At 48.9% G+C, this 14,527-nt stretch overlaps 1 protein-coding gene across 3 annotated transcripts in view; it reads left to right on the forward strand.

Moving 5' to 3' along the window:
- The window catches only part of USP20 (ubiquitin specific peptidase 20), a 33,324-nt gene extending 27,927 nt beyond the window's left edge, over window positions 1-5,397 (forward strand). For all 3 annotated transcript variants that reach the window (XM_075185186.1, XM_075185187.1, XM_075185188.1), the window contains 3 exons: window positions 1,715-1,786; window positions 4,253-4,424; window positions 4,511-5,397. In XM_075185186.1, the coding sequence (XP_075041287.1) occupies window positions 1,715-1,786; window positions 4,253-4,413 (233 nt within the window). In that variant the 3' untranslated portion in view covers window positions 4,414-4,424; window positions 4,511-5,397. The remainder of the gene's footprint in view (window positions 1-1,714; window positions 1,787-4,252; window positions 4,425-4,510) is intronic.
- The last annotated feature ends 9,130 nt before the right edge of the window (window positions 5,398-14,527 follow it).

A 14,527-nucleotide genomic window follows, 5' to 3' on the forward strand; every position in this document is an offset into this window, starting at 1 on the left:
TCCCAGTACGAGTGAGCCGTAGGTGGTGGGATCACTCACATCTCCCTGCTCCCAGTACGAGTGAGCCGTAGGTGGTGGGATCACTCACATCTCCCTGCTCCCAGTACGAGTGAGCCGTAGGATCACTCACATCTCCCTGCTCCCCGTACGAGTGAGCCGTAGGTGGTGGGGATCACTCACATCTCCCTGCTCCCCGTACGAGTGAGCCGTAGGATCACTCACATCTCCCTGCTCCCAGTACGAGTGAGCTGTAGGTGGTGGGATCACTCACATCTCCCTGCTCCCAGTACGAGTGAGCCGTAGGATCACTCACATCTCCCTGCTCCCAGTACGAGTGAGCCGTAGGATCACTCACATCTCCCTGCTCCCAGTACGAGTGAGCCGTAGGTGGTGGGATCACTCACATCTCCCTGCTCCCAGTACGAGTGAGCCCTAGGTGGAGGGATCACTCAGATCTCCCTGCTCCCAGTACGAGTGAGCCGTAGGATCACTCACATCTCCCTGCTCCCAGTACGAGTGAGCCGTAGGATCACTCACATCTCCCTGCTCCCAGTACGAGTGAGCCGTAGGATCACTCACATCTCCCTGCTCCCAGTACGAGTGAGCCGTAGGTGGTGGGGATCACTCACATCTCCCTGCTCCCAGTACGAGTGAGCCGTAGGTGGTGGGATCACTCACATCTCCCTGCTCCCAGTACGAGTGAGCCCTAGGTGGAGGGATCACTCAGATCTCCCTGCTCCCAGTATGAGCCGTAGGATCACTCAGATCTCCCTGCTCCCTGTACGAGTGAGCCCTAGGTGGTGGGGATCACTCACATCTCCCTGCTCCCAGTATGAGCCGTAGGATCACTCACATCTCCCTGCTCCCAGTACGAGTGAGCCGTAGGTGGTGGGATCACTCACATCTCCCTGCTCCCCGTACGAGTGAGCCGTAGGTGGTGGGATCACTCACATCTCCCTGCTCCCCGTACGAGTGAGCCGTAGGTGGTGGGATCACTCACATCTCCCTGCTCCCAGTACGAGTGAGCTGTAGGTGGTGGGATCACTCACATCTCCCTGCTCCCAGTACGAGTGAGCCGTAGGATCACTCACATCTCCCTGCTCCCAGTACGAGTGAGCCCTAGGTGGTGGGATCACTCACACCTCCCTGCTCCCAGTACGAGTGAGCCCTAGGTGGTGGGATCACTCACACCTCCCTGCTCCCAGTACGAGTGAGCCGTAGGTGGTGGGGATCACTCAGATCTCCCTGCTCCCAGTACGAGTGAGCCCTAGGTGGTAGGATCACTCAGATCTCCCTGCTCCCAGTACGAGCCGTAGGATCACTCACATCTCCCTGCTCCCAGTACGAGCCGTAGGATCACTCACATCTCCCTGCTCCCAGTACGAGTGAGCCGTAGGATCACTCACATCTCCCTGCTCCCAGTACGAGTGAGCCGTAGGATCACTCACATCTCCCTGCTCCCAGTACGAGTGAGCCGTAGGATCACTCACATCTCCCTGCTCCCAGTACGAGTGAGCCGTAGGATCACTCACATCTCCCTGCTCCCAGTACGAGCCGTAGGATCACTCACATCTCCCTGCTCCCAGTACGAGTGAGCCATACACCAAGCTCAGTACATTGGAGGATGACAGAGGTTCTTCTGTACAGAAATAAAATACAATGTGATCATGACACATTCATCTCACATTACTGATGTTGTTTTTCTTTTTACCAGACCCCCCAGGACCGATAGATAACAGTAAGGTGGCCTTGACCAAGAGTGGAGGACATGTTCAGCCAAAGCAGGGTAAGTGTGTTCATTGTCTCACCCACCTGTCAGAGATGCGGGAACAGGGAAGGGGGAGCGTGGGGCGATCACAGGGAAGGGGAGCGCGGGGGAGATCACAGGGAAGGGGGAGCGCAGGGGAGATCACAGGGAAGGGGAGCGCGGGGGAGATCACAGGGAAGGGGAGCGCAGGGGAGATCACAGGGAAGGGGAGCGCGGGGGAGATCACAGGGAAGGGGAGCGCGGGGGAGATCACAGGGAAGGGGAGCGCCGAGGAGATCACAGGGAAGGGGAGCGCGGGGGAGATCACAGGGGAGCGCGGGGGAGATCACAGGGAAGGGGAGCGCGGGGGAGATCACAGGGAAGGGGAGCGTGGGGGAGATCACAGGGAAGGGGAGCGTGGGGGAGATCACAGGGGAGCGCAGGGGAGATCACAGGGAAGGGGAGCGCGGGGGAGATCACAGGGAAGGGGAGCGCGGGGGAGATCACAGGGAAGGGGAGCGCGGGGGAGATCACAGGGAAGGGGAGCGCGGGGGAGATCACAGGGAAGGGGAGCGCGGGGGAGATCACAGGGAAGGGGAGCGCGGGGGAGATCACAGGGGAGCGCGGGGGAGATCACAGGGAAGGGGAGCGCGGGGGAGATCACAGGGAAGGGGAGCGCGGGGGAGATCACAGGGAAGGGGAGCGCGGGGGAGATCACAGGGAAGGGGAGCGTGGGGGAGATCACAGGGGAGCGCGGGGGAGATCACAGGGAAGGGGAGCGCGGGGGAGATCACAGGGGAGCGCGGGGGAGATCACAGGGAAGGGGAGCGCGGGGGAGATCACAGGGAAGGGGAGCGCGGGGGAGATCACAGGGAAGGGGAGCGCGGGGGAGATCACAGGGAAGGGGAGCGTGGGGGAGATCACAGGGGAGCGCGGGGGAGATCACAGGGAAGGGGAGCGCGGGGGAGATCACAGGGAAGGGGAGCGCGGGGGAGATCACAGGGAAGGGGAGCGCCGAGGAGATCACAGGGAAGGGGAGCGCGGGGGAGATCACAGGGGAGCGCGGGGGAGATCACAGGGAAGGGGAGCGCGGGGGAGATCACAGGGAAGGGGAGCGCGGGGGAGATCACAGGGAAGGGGAGCGTGGGGGAGATCACAGGGGAGCGCAGGGGAGATCACAGGGAAGGGGAGCGCAGGGGAGATCACAGGGAAGGGGAGCGCGGGGGAGATCACAGGGAAGGGGAGCGCGGGGGAGATCACAGGGAAGGGGAGCGTGGGGGAGATCACAGGGAAGGGGAGCGCGGGGGAGATCACAGGGAAGGGGAGCGCAGGGGAGATCACAGGGAAGGGGAGCGCGGGGGAGATCACAGGGAAGGGGAGCGCGGGGGAGATCACAGGGAAGGGGAGCGCGGGGGAGATCACAGGGAAGGGGAGCGCGGGGGAGATCACAGGGAAGGGGAGCGTGGGGGAGATCACAGGGGAGCGCGGGGGAGATCACAGGGAAGGGGAGCGCGGGGGAGATCACAGGGAAGGGGAGCGTGGGGGAGATCACAGGGGAGCGCGGGGGAGATCACAGGGAAGGGGAGCGCGGGGGAGATCACAGGGAAGGGGAGCGCGGGGGAGATCACAGGGAAGGGGAGCGCGGGGGAGATCACAGGGAAGGGGAGCGCGGGGGAGATCACAGGGAAGGGGAGCGTGGGGGAGATCACAGGGGAGCGCGGGGGAGATCACAGGGAAGGGGAGCGCGGGGGAGATCACAGGGAAGGGGAGTGCAGGATGACCTTAGAGAAGGGGGGGACAGAGAGCGCGGGGTGATTGTGGCCATGTCAGTGTGAGGAATTAGGTTCAGAGTGGGGAGAGCTGAAGTACGAGAACCTCTTAGGTGATAGTTAGAGAACTGCCTGTAGAGGAGCCCCCCTTCCATATGCATTGATGGGAGGACACTAACAGCAGGTTAACTCAGTCACTGTTATATGCATTACGCTGAACTGTGCTTGTAAATACAATTCTCTCTATTGTAATAAAGATCTAACAAGCCCTTAATCTATGAGGTTCCGTTATGTCAGCGTTCGCCACTCTAAATCTCAATGTTACATCCACATCAAATGCCATTGATGCCCTTTAGGTAACACAATATAATTAATTATATAGAGCCCTCCGCCTTTTACCAATGCGGTTTCAGACCTTATAAAAGGTCTCTTCCCGTTTTGTTGGCCAAATGGTCATTTCCAGTTGTTGGGTGAAGACAGACAGACAGACAGACAGACAGACAGACAGACGGCTACATGAGGATTCTGTGGTTCTGCCCGTTAGCAAATCAGATCCTATAGTGTGACCGGTTTGTGGTCAGGATCATCACTGGTCATATTTATATGAGAGTTTGAACTGTGGAGAACCATATTACTGTGCACAGTATATTGTCAGGACAGAAGGTGACACATGACACCATATTTCTTTCCATGAACTCTAGACCATCCCACATATTGATCTGTTCCTTCTGTACAGGTGCGGATTATGGGCAGATCTCTGAAGAGACGTGGAACTACCTCTTCAGCCTGTACGGTGGTGGCCCCGAGGTAGCAATTCGTCAAACCGTGGCCCAGCCTCAGGAGGTGGAGAGCCTCCACGGGGAGCAGAAGATAGAAGCTGAAACACGAGCTGGATAGCAACAACCAAGGTGCCTCCTTCACATCTTTATCTATCGGCACAGTCCCAGCCATAGTCCTTAGCAAACACTCTAACTGGTTTCCTTTTTCAATGCAGGCTCAGATGGATGTCACCCCCTAGTGGTAGTATTTACTACTACACCAGGTTAACGCACTTCTAGAAGCACCTTCAGACGAACTGTGCGCACAGACGTGGTGTTTTATTCTTTTTATTGTTTGCAACTAACGTTACAGATAGTTGAGAAATGAAAAATAAAACTTCCCAGGTCTTAGTTTACCAAACTGTGGGTCAATGTAAGCTGAAGCTCACCAATGTAATAAGCTAATGTATGAAGATCTTTATTCGAGGGGAGGCAGAACTGTTTGTGTAGCATGCTTACGCGGCAGCGAGGAGATCCGTCACGTGAGCGTTGGCAGACGGCTAACACTGGAACGGGTGCTTAGAGCAAGGCTTAGCCTCGCCCTGCGGCCAGCTTGTCTTACTACTAGTATTGCCTTGTTACTAAACAGTCATGTGCACTCACTCCACCGACCTTAGTGAAGGTCAACGAATAGGGTACGTTTCCCAATAACCCGCTGCCTGTAGCGTCAGTTGCCAGCTGAGCGCAAATATTAGCAGATTAATGATAGAAATGGTTTATTCAGTACTCGCAGCTGACGAACGGGAAAGAAAATGCACTTTTGCAAAGAAGCGATGGGAGATGGGATTATACTAAGTGGCTTCTGTTAGCAGGGGTGGACTCGTGTAGAATAGGTCATCCTCTCGGGCACAGTTGCCCCGATCCTTTCCTCCTTTGGTAACTAGATCTTGTAGTTCCACTAGACTTTGTCTCCTCAGCTTTGACACGTGCTGTAATCTGCCTCAGACCTATGTCTTTCCTTCACTGTGATGTGCATGCTGTTGTTATGGTAATACCTTCTGTACATATACAGTATTACACGGCTTGGGCTGGGAGAAATATTCAATAAATTAACAAATGTCAATGTGTGTTCTTGGAAGTTAATGTATAATGAATCGGCATGCAGGATTCAAATGCCTTCCGCTAATGGTAGTGAAGGGTTATCATCAAATACCACTCTAGAGAAAATCAGCTGCAAAACTATAATACTCCTTCGTTGTGAGCTCTCTCATCGTGGCTTTGGCAGAATGTAAAGAAGCTGCTGGGGTGATGTAGTCTGGGTGAATGTTCCAGTGAAGTTTAGTATTTTTCCTGATAATGGAACAAACCATGTTACAATCCAAGGGGTACATATTGGTTTATTATTTTGCACATAAGTTAAATACTGGCTGTTTTTTCATATCGCACACAAACACTTGACAGCTTTATGTTTACACTGAAATTTAAAGCTGATCTTGGAAATGCCCTACCCCAGCTATAAATCTGTCCCCACATTTTAAATTTACCTCTCCCTCCAGTGCAACATGGTTTTGCCCAGGTGCAAAGTTACTTCTTTTTTATGCTCTGCTCTCCTTAATGACTCAGGCCCAACATAATGGAACTTTTATGAGAACATTCAGACCAGTATATATGTCCTAGGTTCCCATCTTGTGTCTCTTAAACTCAAGGGAAATTGTAGGGTGTATTGGAAAGACAGTTTTTCAGTAGGTTCAGCTCAAGTAGGAGCTGGTTTAAGGGTCCTTGGAGTGAATGGAGAAAAGTTGGTGGGCCTTCATTCTTTTGAGTCTGCTCAGGTCCTATGGCCTCACAGCCAGGTAACAGGCTGATTAGACGGATGCAGCTGTGAGGCCTAAATAAAAGGCTGTGTCCGTCTTCTGTCTGTGTCCCACTACCTGGGGAGAGGAGACGGGAAGCTTATGCTGAGAGAGTCGCCTGTGGATACCAGGTCCACCACAGAGAGGGACTTTATGTAGTTACAGCCAGACAGATGAGGATTATTTTGTTTTCAGAACTTATTTTGTTGCCCAATAAACGGTCTAGTTACACCAGACTGCTGGACTTATCTATCTGTTACTGTTCTAAGGGGGAATTCAATTCCCCCAGAATACCACCGCGGTAAACCTATTACCGTTAATACAGTACTTTTAAAGCAGATTTCTGTGTTATCGTATTAACAGTAATTATGCGCAATATTACCGTAATATCGTTAGTAGTGCGCAGGTCTCATTACTTTTTACAGTAATGCGCCCAATTGAATTCCCCCCTGAGAATGCCACCGTCTATGCTACGTATTCCTGCCTAAAGTGGGTGTGGTTTTTAATAGCCAATGACATATCAAATATTACAACACAGTCTGATCTGACCTGTGATCAATGCAGGGACTATTCTAGTGACCTTTATCCAATATAGAGAGCATCCTAGGGACAGATATAAAATACAGAGAGAATTCTATGGACCTCTATACAATACAGAGAGCATCATAGTGACCTCTATACAATATAGAGAGCATCATAGTGACCTCTATACAATATAGAGAGCATCATAGTGACCTCTATACAATACAGAGAGCATCATAGTGACCTCTATACAATACAGAGAGCATCATAGTGACCTCTATACAATACAGAGAGCATCATAGTGACCTCTATGCAATACAGAGAGCACCATAGTGACCTCTATGCAATACAGAGAGCACCATAGTGACCTCTATGCAATACAGAGAGCACCATAGTGACCTCTATGCAATACAGAGAGCACCATAGTGACCTCTATGCAATACAGAGAGCACCATAGTGACCTCTATGCAATACAGAGAGCATCATAGTGACCTCTATGCAATACAGAGAGCATCATAGTGACCTCTATGCAATACAGAGAGCATCATAGTGACCTCTATGCAATACAGAGAGCATCATAGTGACCTCTATACAATACAGAGAGCATCTTGGCTCCACCTTGCCATTTCACTCCGCCTCTCTCGTCTCCATTTACAACCCTAATCCTCTTACTGTTAACTCTCACAAGTTTGGTCCTCTAAACCTTCCATCTCATCCTCTTTATCATTTTTTAGTTGTGTCTTCTTATATAGTTACTATGGGGCACATTTATCATTCATCGGCAAAAATGAGCAATAGTTATCAATCCTTATCGCATGGATAAGGATTGAATTATTTCTCAAATTTAGTAAAAAACGGATCACAGAAACAGCAGTTCCGAAAAACTGCCATTTCTGTGATAAAAAAAACCCATACTTACCCCGCCTCTCCGGGATGCGCTGTCTCAGGATCTCCTCCAGGTGTTCTTCGTTCCTCTTCATTCTTCAATTGCGCATGTGCAGTTTGAAGAACTGCACATGGGCACAAAGATCCCTGCTCTGTCTCTGCAACGATAGTGAGAGCGCTGAGTGACAGGGAGGGAGTCATGTGATGCCTCCACACATGCGCTGTCCAGCTCTGCTCTTCGGAGCAGAGCTGACAGCATTGGATTTTTTTCATTTTAATAATAATCTGGCGTACATTAACATGACTTGTTAGATTGCGGCCAGAGCAGTCACCATACTGTTGAATGGTGACTGCTCGCAAAAACGATCAGGAGTGTAAAGCAGCAGATATCCATGATATCCGGGACCTGATTTCCACGGTAAGTGCACGATAGTGCACTACCGTGATTTCTTAAATATGCCCCTATGTCTATAGTCTCTTGTATTGAATGACACTGATTATACTTTTTCTCTTGTCCTTTATCTGTATTTTTTCTGTTTATTTTTTGTTGATTGTGCAGTGGATTCTATGACGCCCTATAAATATAGACGATGATTCTAGGAAACGCTCTACAATAAAGAGAGCATCTTCATAAACAATATACAATAGAGAGAGATCATGTTAATGACCTCTGTGCAATACAGAGAGCATCTCTATGACTAATATAAATTACAGAGTGCATCTTAATGACCCTTAGACTTGAGCTGGATACACACTGAAGAATTGTTTAGACAGACGTGCTATCTCAAACGATTATACCTACGACTGAAGGTCTGATCAGTCTGGTGATTCATGCATACACACTGATTTACCTTCAGATCTGTGCTCTTCATCTGGTCCTCTAGTCCGGAGAATAACAGCACAATATTCATTCATTCACTACTGTCACATTGTCACACTGATTAAAACCACCTTGTTATAGCTATCCACATGTCCTAACGAATCTCGTTAGCTTCTGTGACTCTGAAACTAAATATTCTGTCTCCGAACGAACAAATGAATTATTCCTTCTACAGCACCCTCTACATTTATTCACTCTGACATTCATCGCTAACATCGGCTGAAAAGAGCCCGACTCTGTAAACTCTATGGAGATCGTCAGCATGAGTGCATACACACTACATGATCGTTAGGTGATTGGTCGTAAAAAATTGAATGGTACGACCAACCAAACAAGGCGACAATCGTCTATTTGGGCAGACTTTCGACCATCGTGTCACTACACACACTGACCCGACTTTCGAACGAGCGGTCGTATGTCGGCTGGTTGAGCCGATTATTGGACAAAAACCGTGTAGTGTGTACCCAGCTTTAGCAGTGAGAAGATCGTTGGTGAGGGCGGTTAACGTGGAGTGGAGGGAGCGTTAGCCAGTTTGAAGTGGGACAACGAGGGAGTGAGAGGAGAGGAAAGAGGCGAGCCGGTTGTAAATGACACGCTCGAGAAGACTGGAGGGGGAGGGAGGCAGTATGCAGGGATTTCCAGTTGCCTGGACCCCCTCCCACTCCCCCATTCCAGGAATGGAGTATTGAAGACTCTTGCAGTATGCTTCCTGGTGGCTGGCTCATCCCCTGGGACCAGACACCTCATATACAGGTGTGGATTCTCCTGAACCGTTCCTCCCCTCGTTGTGTGCCCACTCTGTGGCCCCTGCAGACATTAAACATGGCACACAGAAGTGCGGTAGACTGAAGAGCATGCCTTAGAAACATTATAGCACCAGAAGGAAAGAGGTTAGTGAGGGGGGGGGGGGGGGGGGGGGGGGTGGTGGTGGTCTATTAATGTAATGGGGTGAGCTAATAAATTGAGGGTAGGAGTTAATCATTATTGGTGGGTTGGGGCTATTCATTGAAGGGGGCTATTTATTGTAATAGTCAAATCATGGCGGTGCCAGTAAGTTAAGGTAGGGTGGTAGGACTATTATATTAATGAAGTGGTGGTTGGGGGCTATTAAATGTATGTGGGGCTGTGTTTGGGGAGGAGGCCTATTTTTTAAATGTGGATACTATTTTTTTAATGTTTGGACTCTTTAGGGAGGAATAGGTTTATTTTTAAAATGTTGTTAATGTCAGGGCTGCTTGGGAGGGGTGGGTATGTCTATTTATTAAATGTAAATACTTTTTAATGTTGGAGCTGGTTGCAGGGAAGGAGGCCTAAATATCAACCGTGGGTGCTGTTGATTTTATGGAGGTTATGGAGAGTCTTTTCATATTTCATGTGCCTGTCCTTTTTCCAAACGGGGACCCCAACATTCCAGGATCCAGACAAACAGCAACCGTGCTTAAGACACCAGCAGCTGCAGGTAGTGAAAGCTGCAAGAACAGTGAGGTAAGAGTAGCGCAGTCTGCCAACTGCTCTGATTCTGGTGGGCCGGTTCTGACTGCAGGGAGCAGATCTTGCTCTGCTTGTGAAGTGTCTGCATGCACCTAACAGTAGCATTGCCTGTGAATTTGAAGGGTATGGGAAGGGGTTGGAGAATGGCTTAGCACTGTATAAAATTATAGCCACACCCCTTGAATGCTGACCATGCCTATGCTGGTACTCGACCAACCTCACCCAAGCATCATTCACTGCCACTGTAGAGCCTCCCCATTGAATATATGTAGGTGACGGTTAGTATCAGACAGGGTTGTCCACATTTGGATGAATTTCGATTTATACTTTGCACAGAGGTTGAATTACTTATTCTTCATGTACTGACACAAAGGTTCACTGAAAGGCAAGTCTGGTGGAGGGTGGTAAGAGGAGGTAGAGACAGGAGCTGATAGGATGAGCGGTCTGCAAGGCGGAGGGTAGAGAATCTGGAACGGCTGCAAGAAGTGGGGCAACTGGACTGCCATTGTCTGGTGCTGTTCCCTATTGGGGGGTGATAATTGGTATTCAGAGGGGAGTGAGCTGTTGTACTGATGACGCTGCTCAGATTGCAGGAAGACATTAATCCGTCCGACAGCTGTGTCACCAGCATAGTAATAGTGTAGTATATAATAAGGCTGGTGTGGAGATAAAAATCTTGGTGTGACCCCAAACCAGTGAAATTCTAACACTAATGAGAATGATTGATTAAAAGTTATTTGTTGACTAACACCCACGGTGAGGGATCCACCCAATGGAAGATCTTGGCAGTCTCCCTCATGACTAGGGACCTCTCGGTGTGCCCCCTGGTGATTTATGTACACCACAGTTATGGTGTTCTCGGATTGTACCTTCCTTGCAGATAATGTTGGCTTGCGATTAAAGTGTTGAGAACTGCTCTGAGCAACACATTGATTGGAAGTTTGGACTCCCTGAAATCGGTGTTGGAACACCACAGCCCCCTAACTTCGAAGACCGGCATCTGTAGTCACCAAGGTCCAGTCCCAGATAACGAGGGTGATCCTTTTTTGAAATTGCCCTTCTTCAGCCATCAGCGACTCCAGCAACAGACAACGTCTGCCTGGTCAAGAGCTGGTTGGAATTCGAGATCAAAATGAGCCGGAACAGTCTTGAATAAAGCTGTGTAAATTGCACCACTTCGAAGGTGGACACCATCTTTCCCAGAACCTTCATGCTCAGGTGAAATGTCACCCACCTGCGAGGTAACATGGACTTCACCAGTCCCTGTAGAGAGAGGATCTTGTCCTCTTATAGAAACACACATTACTGTTGGGCACTGATCAGAAGGCCCAGGAAGATCTATTGGGAACGGCTCAGTTTGGACTTTTTGAAGTTGCTAATCCAGCCTTGTGATTCTAATACCTGAGTTGTCTCCATGAGATTTAAGCAAGGCCACGGAGATAGCCTTGATTAACGGAGCAACAATGTGTGGAATGACCATCACCCCTCTGGATCCAGAAGTACCGCCATAAGTCATGATCTTGGTAAACACCCTCGGTGCTGTTGCCAGGACGAAGTGTAACAAAACTTTTAATTGTGAGTTTGAACAGCAAATCTGAAAAGTCTAAACTCGTCCTGTTCCATGCTGTTGATGACTGACCGTAATGACTCAATCTTGACCCTGTCCACCCTCAACTGCACATTTAGAGTTTTCAGGTTCAGAATAAGTCAGAAAGAGACATCCGGCTTCTGGACCAGGAAAAGCTTTGAGTTAAAAACCCAACCCCTTTTAATCCCCAGATTGGGAATAACTACCCACACCAAAATGAGGGACTGAGTGGCCTCCCTTAGGGCAACCTGCTTTCCCCTCCTTCCTGGAAGACCCGTGGTAAAGAAGCACCTGGGCGGAGATGCCTGTAGATCTATTATATATCTCTAGCTGACAATGCCGCTCACTCAGGCATCCGTGGTGGAACAGAATCACTGGTTCCTGAAAAGAAGCACACGGGCCCCACCACAGGAGTCCCTGGATGGGCAAACATCCCAACAAGCTGATTGCTTGTCAGATCCCCCTTTGACCTGAGCAATGATTTTATTCAGCTCGGAACCAAATAGGACCTCCCCAGAGTATGTAAGGGATTTGAGGGTCCACTTGGCCTCTGCATCCACTTCCCAGGTCCGTAACCATAGGGCACGAAGTGCCACAATGATTGGGGGCTGAAATCTTAGCTCCAATGAGTCAGGAAGAGGGTAAAGGGCCTGCAGTCTGCAGGAGACCTGACATTATCATCAGGTCTAGCCTACTCCTTGCTAAACAGGTCATTCATCTGTGCAGATGAATGAAGAGAGATCACCGTTTCTTTTTCCTCTTGAGTAAGGAAGTGCCCAGAATCTCCTAATATCTCCACCCCCTCCCGGGAAGAAAAATTTGAATCTGATCACTACAGAGTTTGAAGCTTCCGAGATCCAGATGTGGTGGCAGACGTCAGAGTCCGCTTCAAGGGGGTGGGTACCTGGACTAAGCCCCGTACTGGCCTGGCTGGTCAGGTGCAGGAAGAGCACAACCTGAAGGTTCCAGAGGGTTGGACTCATGGAAAGACAGCGGAGAGAAGAGACTGCTCACAAGGCTGCTTCCAAAAAGGCTGCTGTGTCTTTTCTAGTGGGCTTGTCTAGCTAGGAAGCCTCACCAGGGAGGAGGTGCTGAAGGGATCTCACCTTTCCCCAGCACCAAAGATGGCTGCTAGTGCCTAATGAGGGGCAGCTAGTAAGAATAGCCCTCAGCTGACCTCCATTACACTATCTAACTAGGGACCGGGAGACCCCCAACTTGTCCTGGTGTCAAGGACTGTGACTGCAGCTTCTGTTACCATTGTTGGCCCATTGAGAGGCAGCCAGTGGAATATAGAGGGGGAGGAGCTGAAATCTAACAGTAAATTTGAATGTGCCCAATGCTTCAGCTTCTACACTCTATATACCCCAGCGTCTCTGGCGCTCCCCCCATGGTGGATAGAGAAATGAGTAAAATCTCGTTCGCTACAATGATTTTCATTTGTGTGTGTGTATATGTGTGTGTATATAATATATATATATATATATATATATATATATATATATATATGTGTGTGTGTGTATGTATATATATATATGTGTGTATGTATATATATATATATATATATGAGAGAGATTAATGAAAGGAGAAAAGGAGATTGCTTTCAAGTACAACTTATATATAAACTATATAAACTGGTGACACACAAATAAATGTGTAACAAACAGTATAAAAGACTTTATTTGGACATAAAAATAAATAAGCCAACAGTAAATAATGAAATGCATTAAAGTCAAGCCTCATACCACATATAATTAATAACCATGAAAAACACCCTCCTCCCTCAGAAAGTGTCCTATTGGTCTGTTTCCTGATTTGAAGCACCAATCGTCTTCCCCCACCATAAAGGATGAGGGGACCCGTTCGTTCCATAGCACCTATTACACAAGCTCAGTAAAATAGACCCATCGTCCACCGGAGGAGATGTAAAGCCAAAATATTGTCTCTAGAGTCTGTTTCATTTCTCGCCGACAGATCCACAGGGCCGTGTTTCTTTTTAAACTACTATATTATCTGCTAAATCTTTTCCCTCTGCGGTACAGGATCACTGGCATTAGGGAGGGGCTGCCAGTGAGGGTCGGAGGATGTTAATAACACTTAAATAACTAGAAAAGAAAATATTCCTGCAACAAATATTTTTTAGCAAGATATACAAATAATTTTTTGATAAACTACTGAGTTGTTAAATATTAATTTGTATCATCGAATCCATTTTGATAGTGTTTTTAGCCCAGCAGCTTCATGTTGTAAGCAGCAGGGAAGGGGTAGGCCTTGGTTGCCCGAGGGCTGAGCGAGAGTGTAGAAACTGGGCCAGTAGCGGATTCCTCAGACTTTGGCATGCAGCGCTCCCTCTAGTGGGCATTGTTCAAACTGCGCTATGTGACTTTCATTAGACTCGGTCAACCCATGGCTATCCAACTGTTGTGGGACTACAGGTCCAAGCTTTCCCTATCAGCCAGAGGTAGTTGTACAAGAGCTGCAGAGCCACAGGTTCTCTAATTTGAATTACGTAATATGGAGTCAGGGTTTTAATTAAATTTAAGTCTTTGTGAGTACATAAACTACCCACCATTATGTGTCAAACAACGTTTTACGATGTAATTAGCTACAGTGATAAATCCCGTACACAGAGGATCATAACACAATTGCAATAATAGTGTAGCCTTCTTATCGACATTCCCTCTGCCCAACCTATACTATATATAATATATGAAAACAGGTGCACAGGTAGCTAAGCAAAATGCGTCGGCTTTTACTCTTTAATCTGTACTAGAAAAATCAAGCCATCTAATTGGTTGGTATGGGGTACAGTATTTTCTTATTTTTACAGATACCAGTGCACCAGATTTCATAAATGTCCCCCTTTGTGTCTTTCCCCTTCTTGACGGTTGTCCTGAGTGAAGGCCGCGCCTGTTATCGATTACATGACTCCCTGAGACCGGCACAGATATGTCAGCAGATTGCAACAGGGCTGGCAGAGAAACTAGCAAGCGGAACCGCCAAAAATCCTGCAACCCCCTTCCCCCCCCCCCCC

Source organism: Mixophyes fleayi, chromosome 9 (assembly GCF_038048845.1).
Source record: "Mixophyes fleayi isolate aMixFle1 chromosome 9, aMixFle1.hap1, whole genome shotgun sequence".
In the NCBI taxonomy this organism is placed as follows: domain Eukaryota; kingdom Metazoa; phylum Chordata; class Amphibia; order Anura; family Limnodynastidae; genus Mixophyes; species Mixophyes fleayi.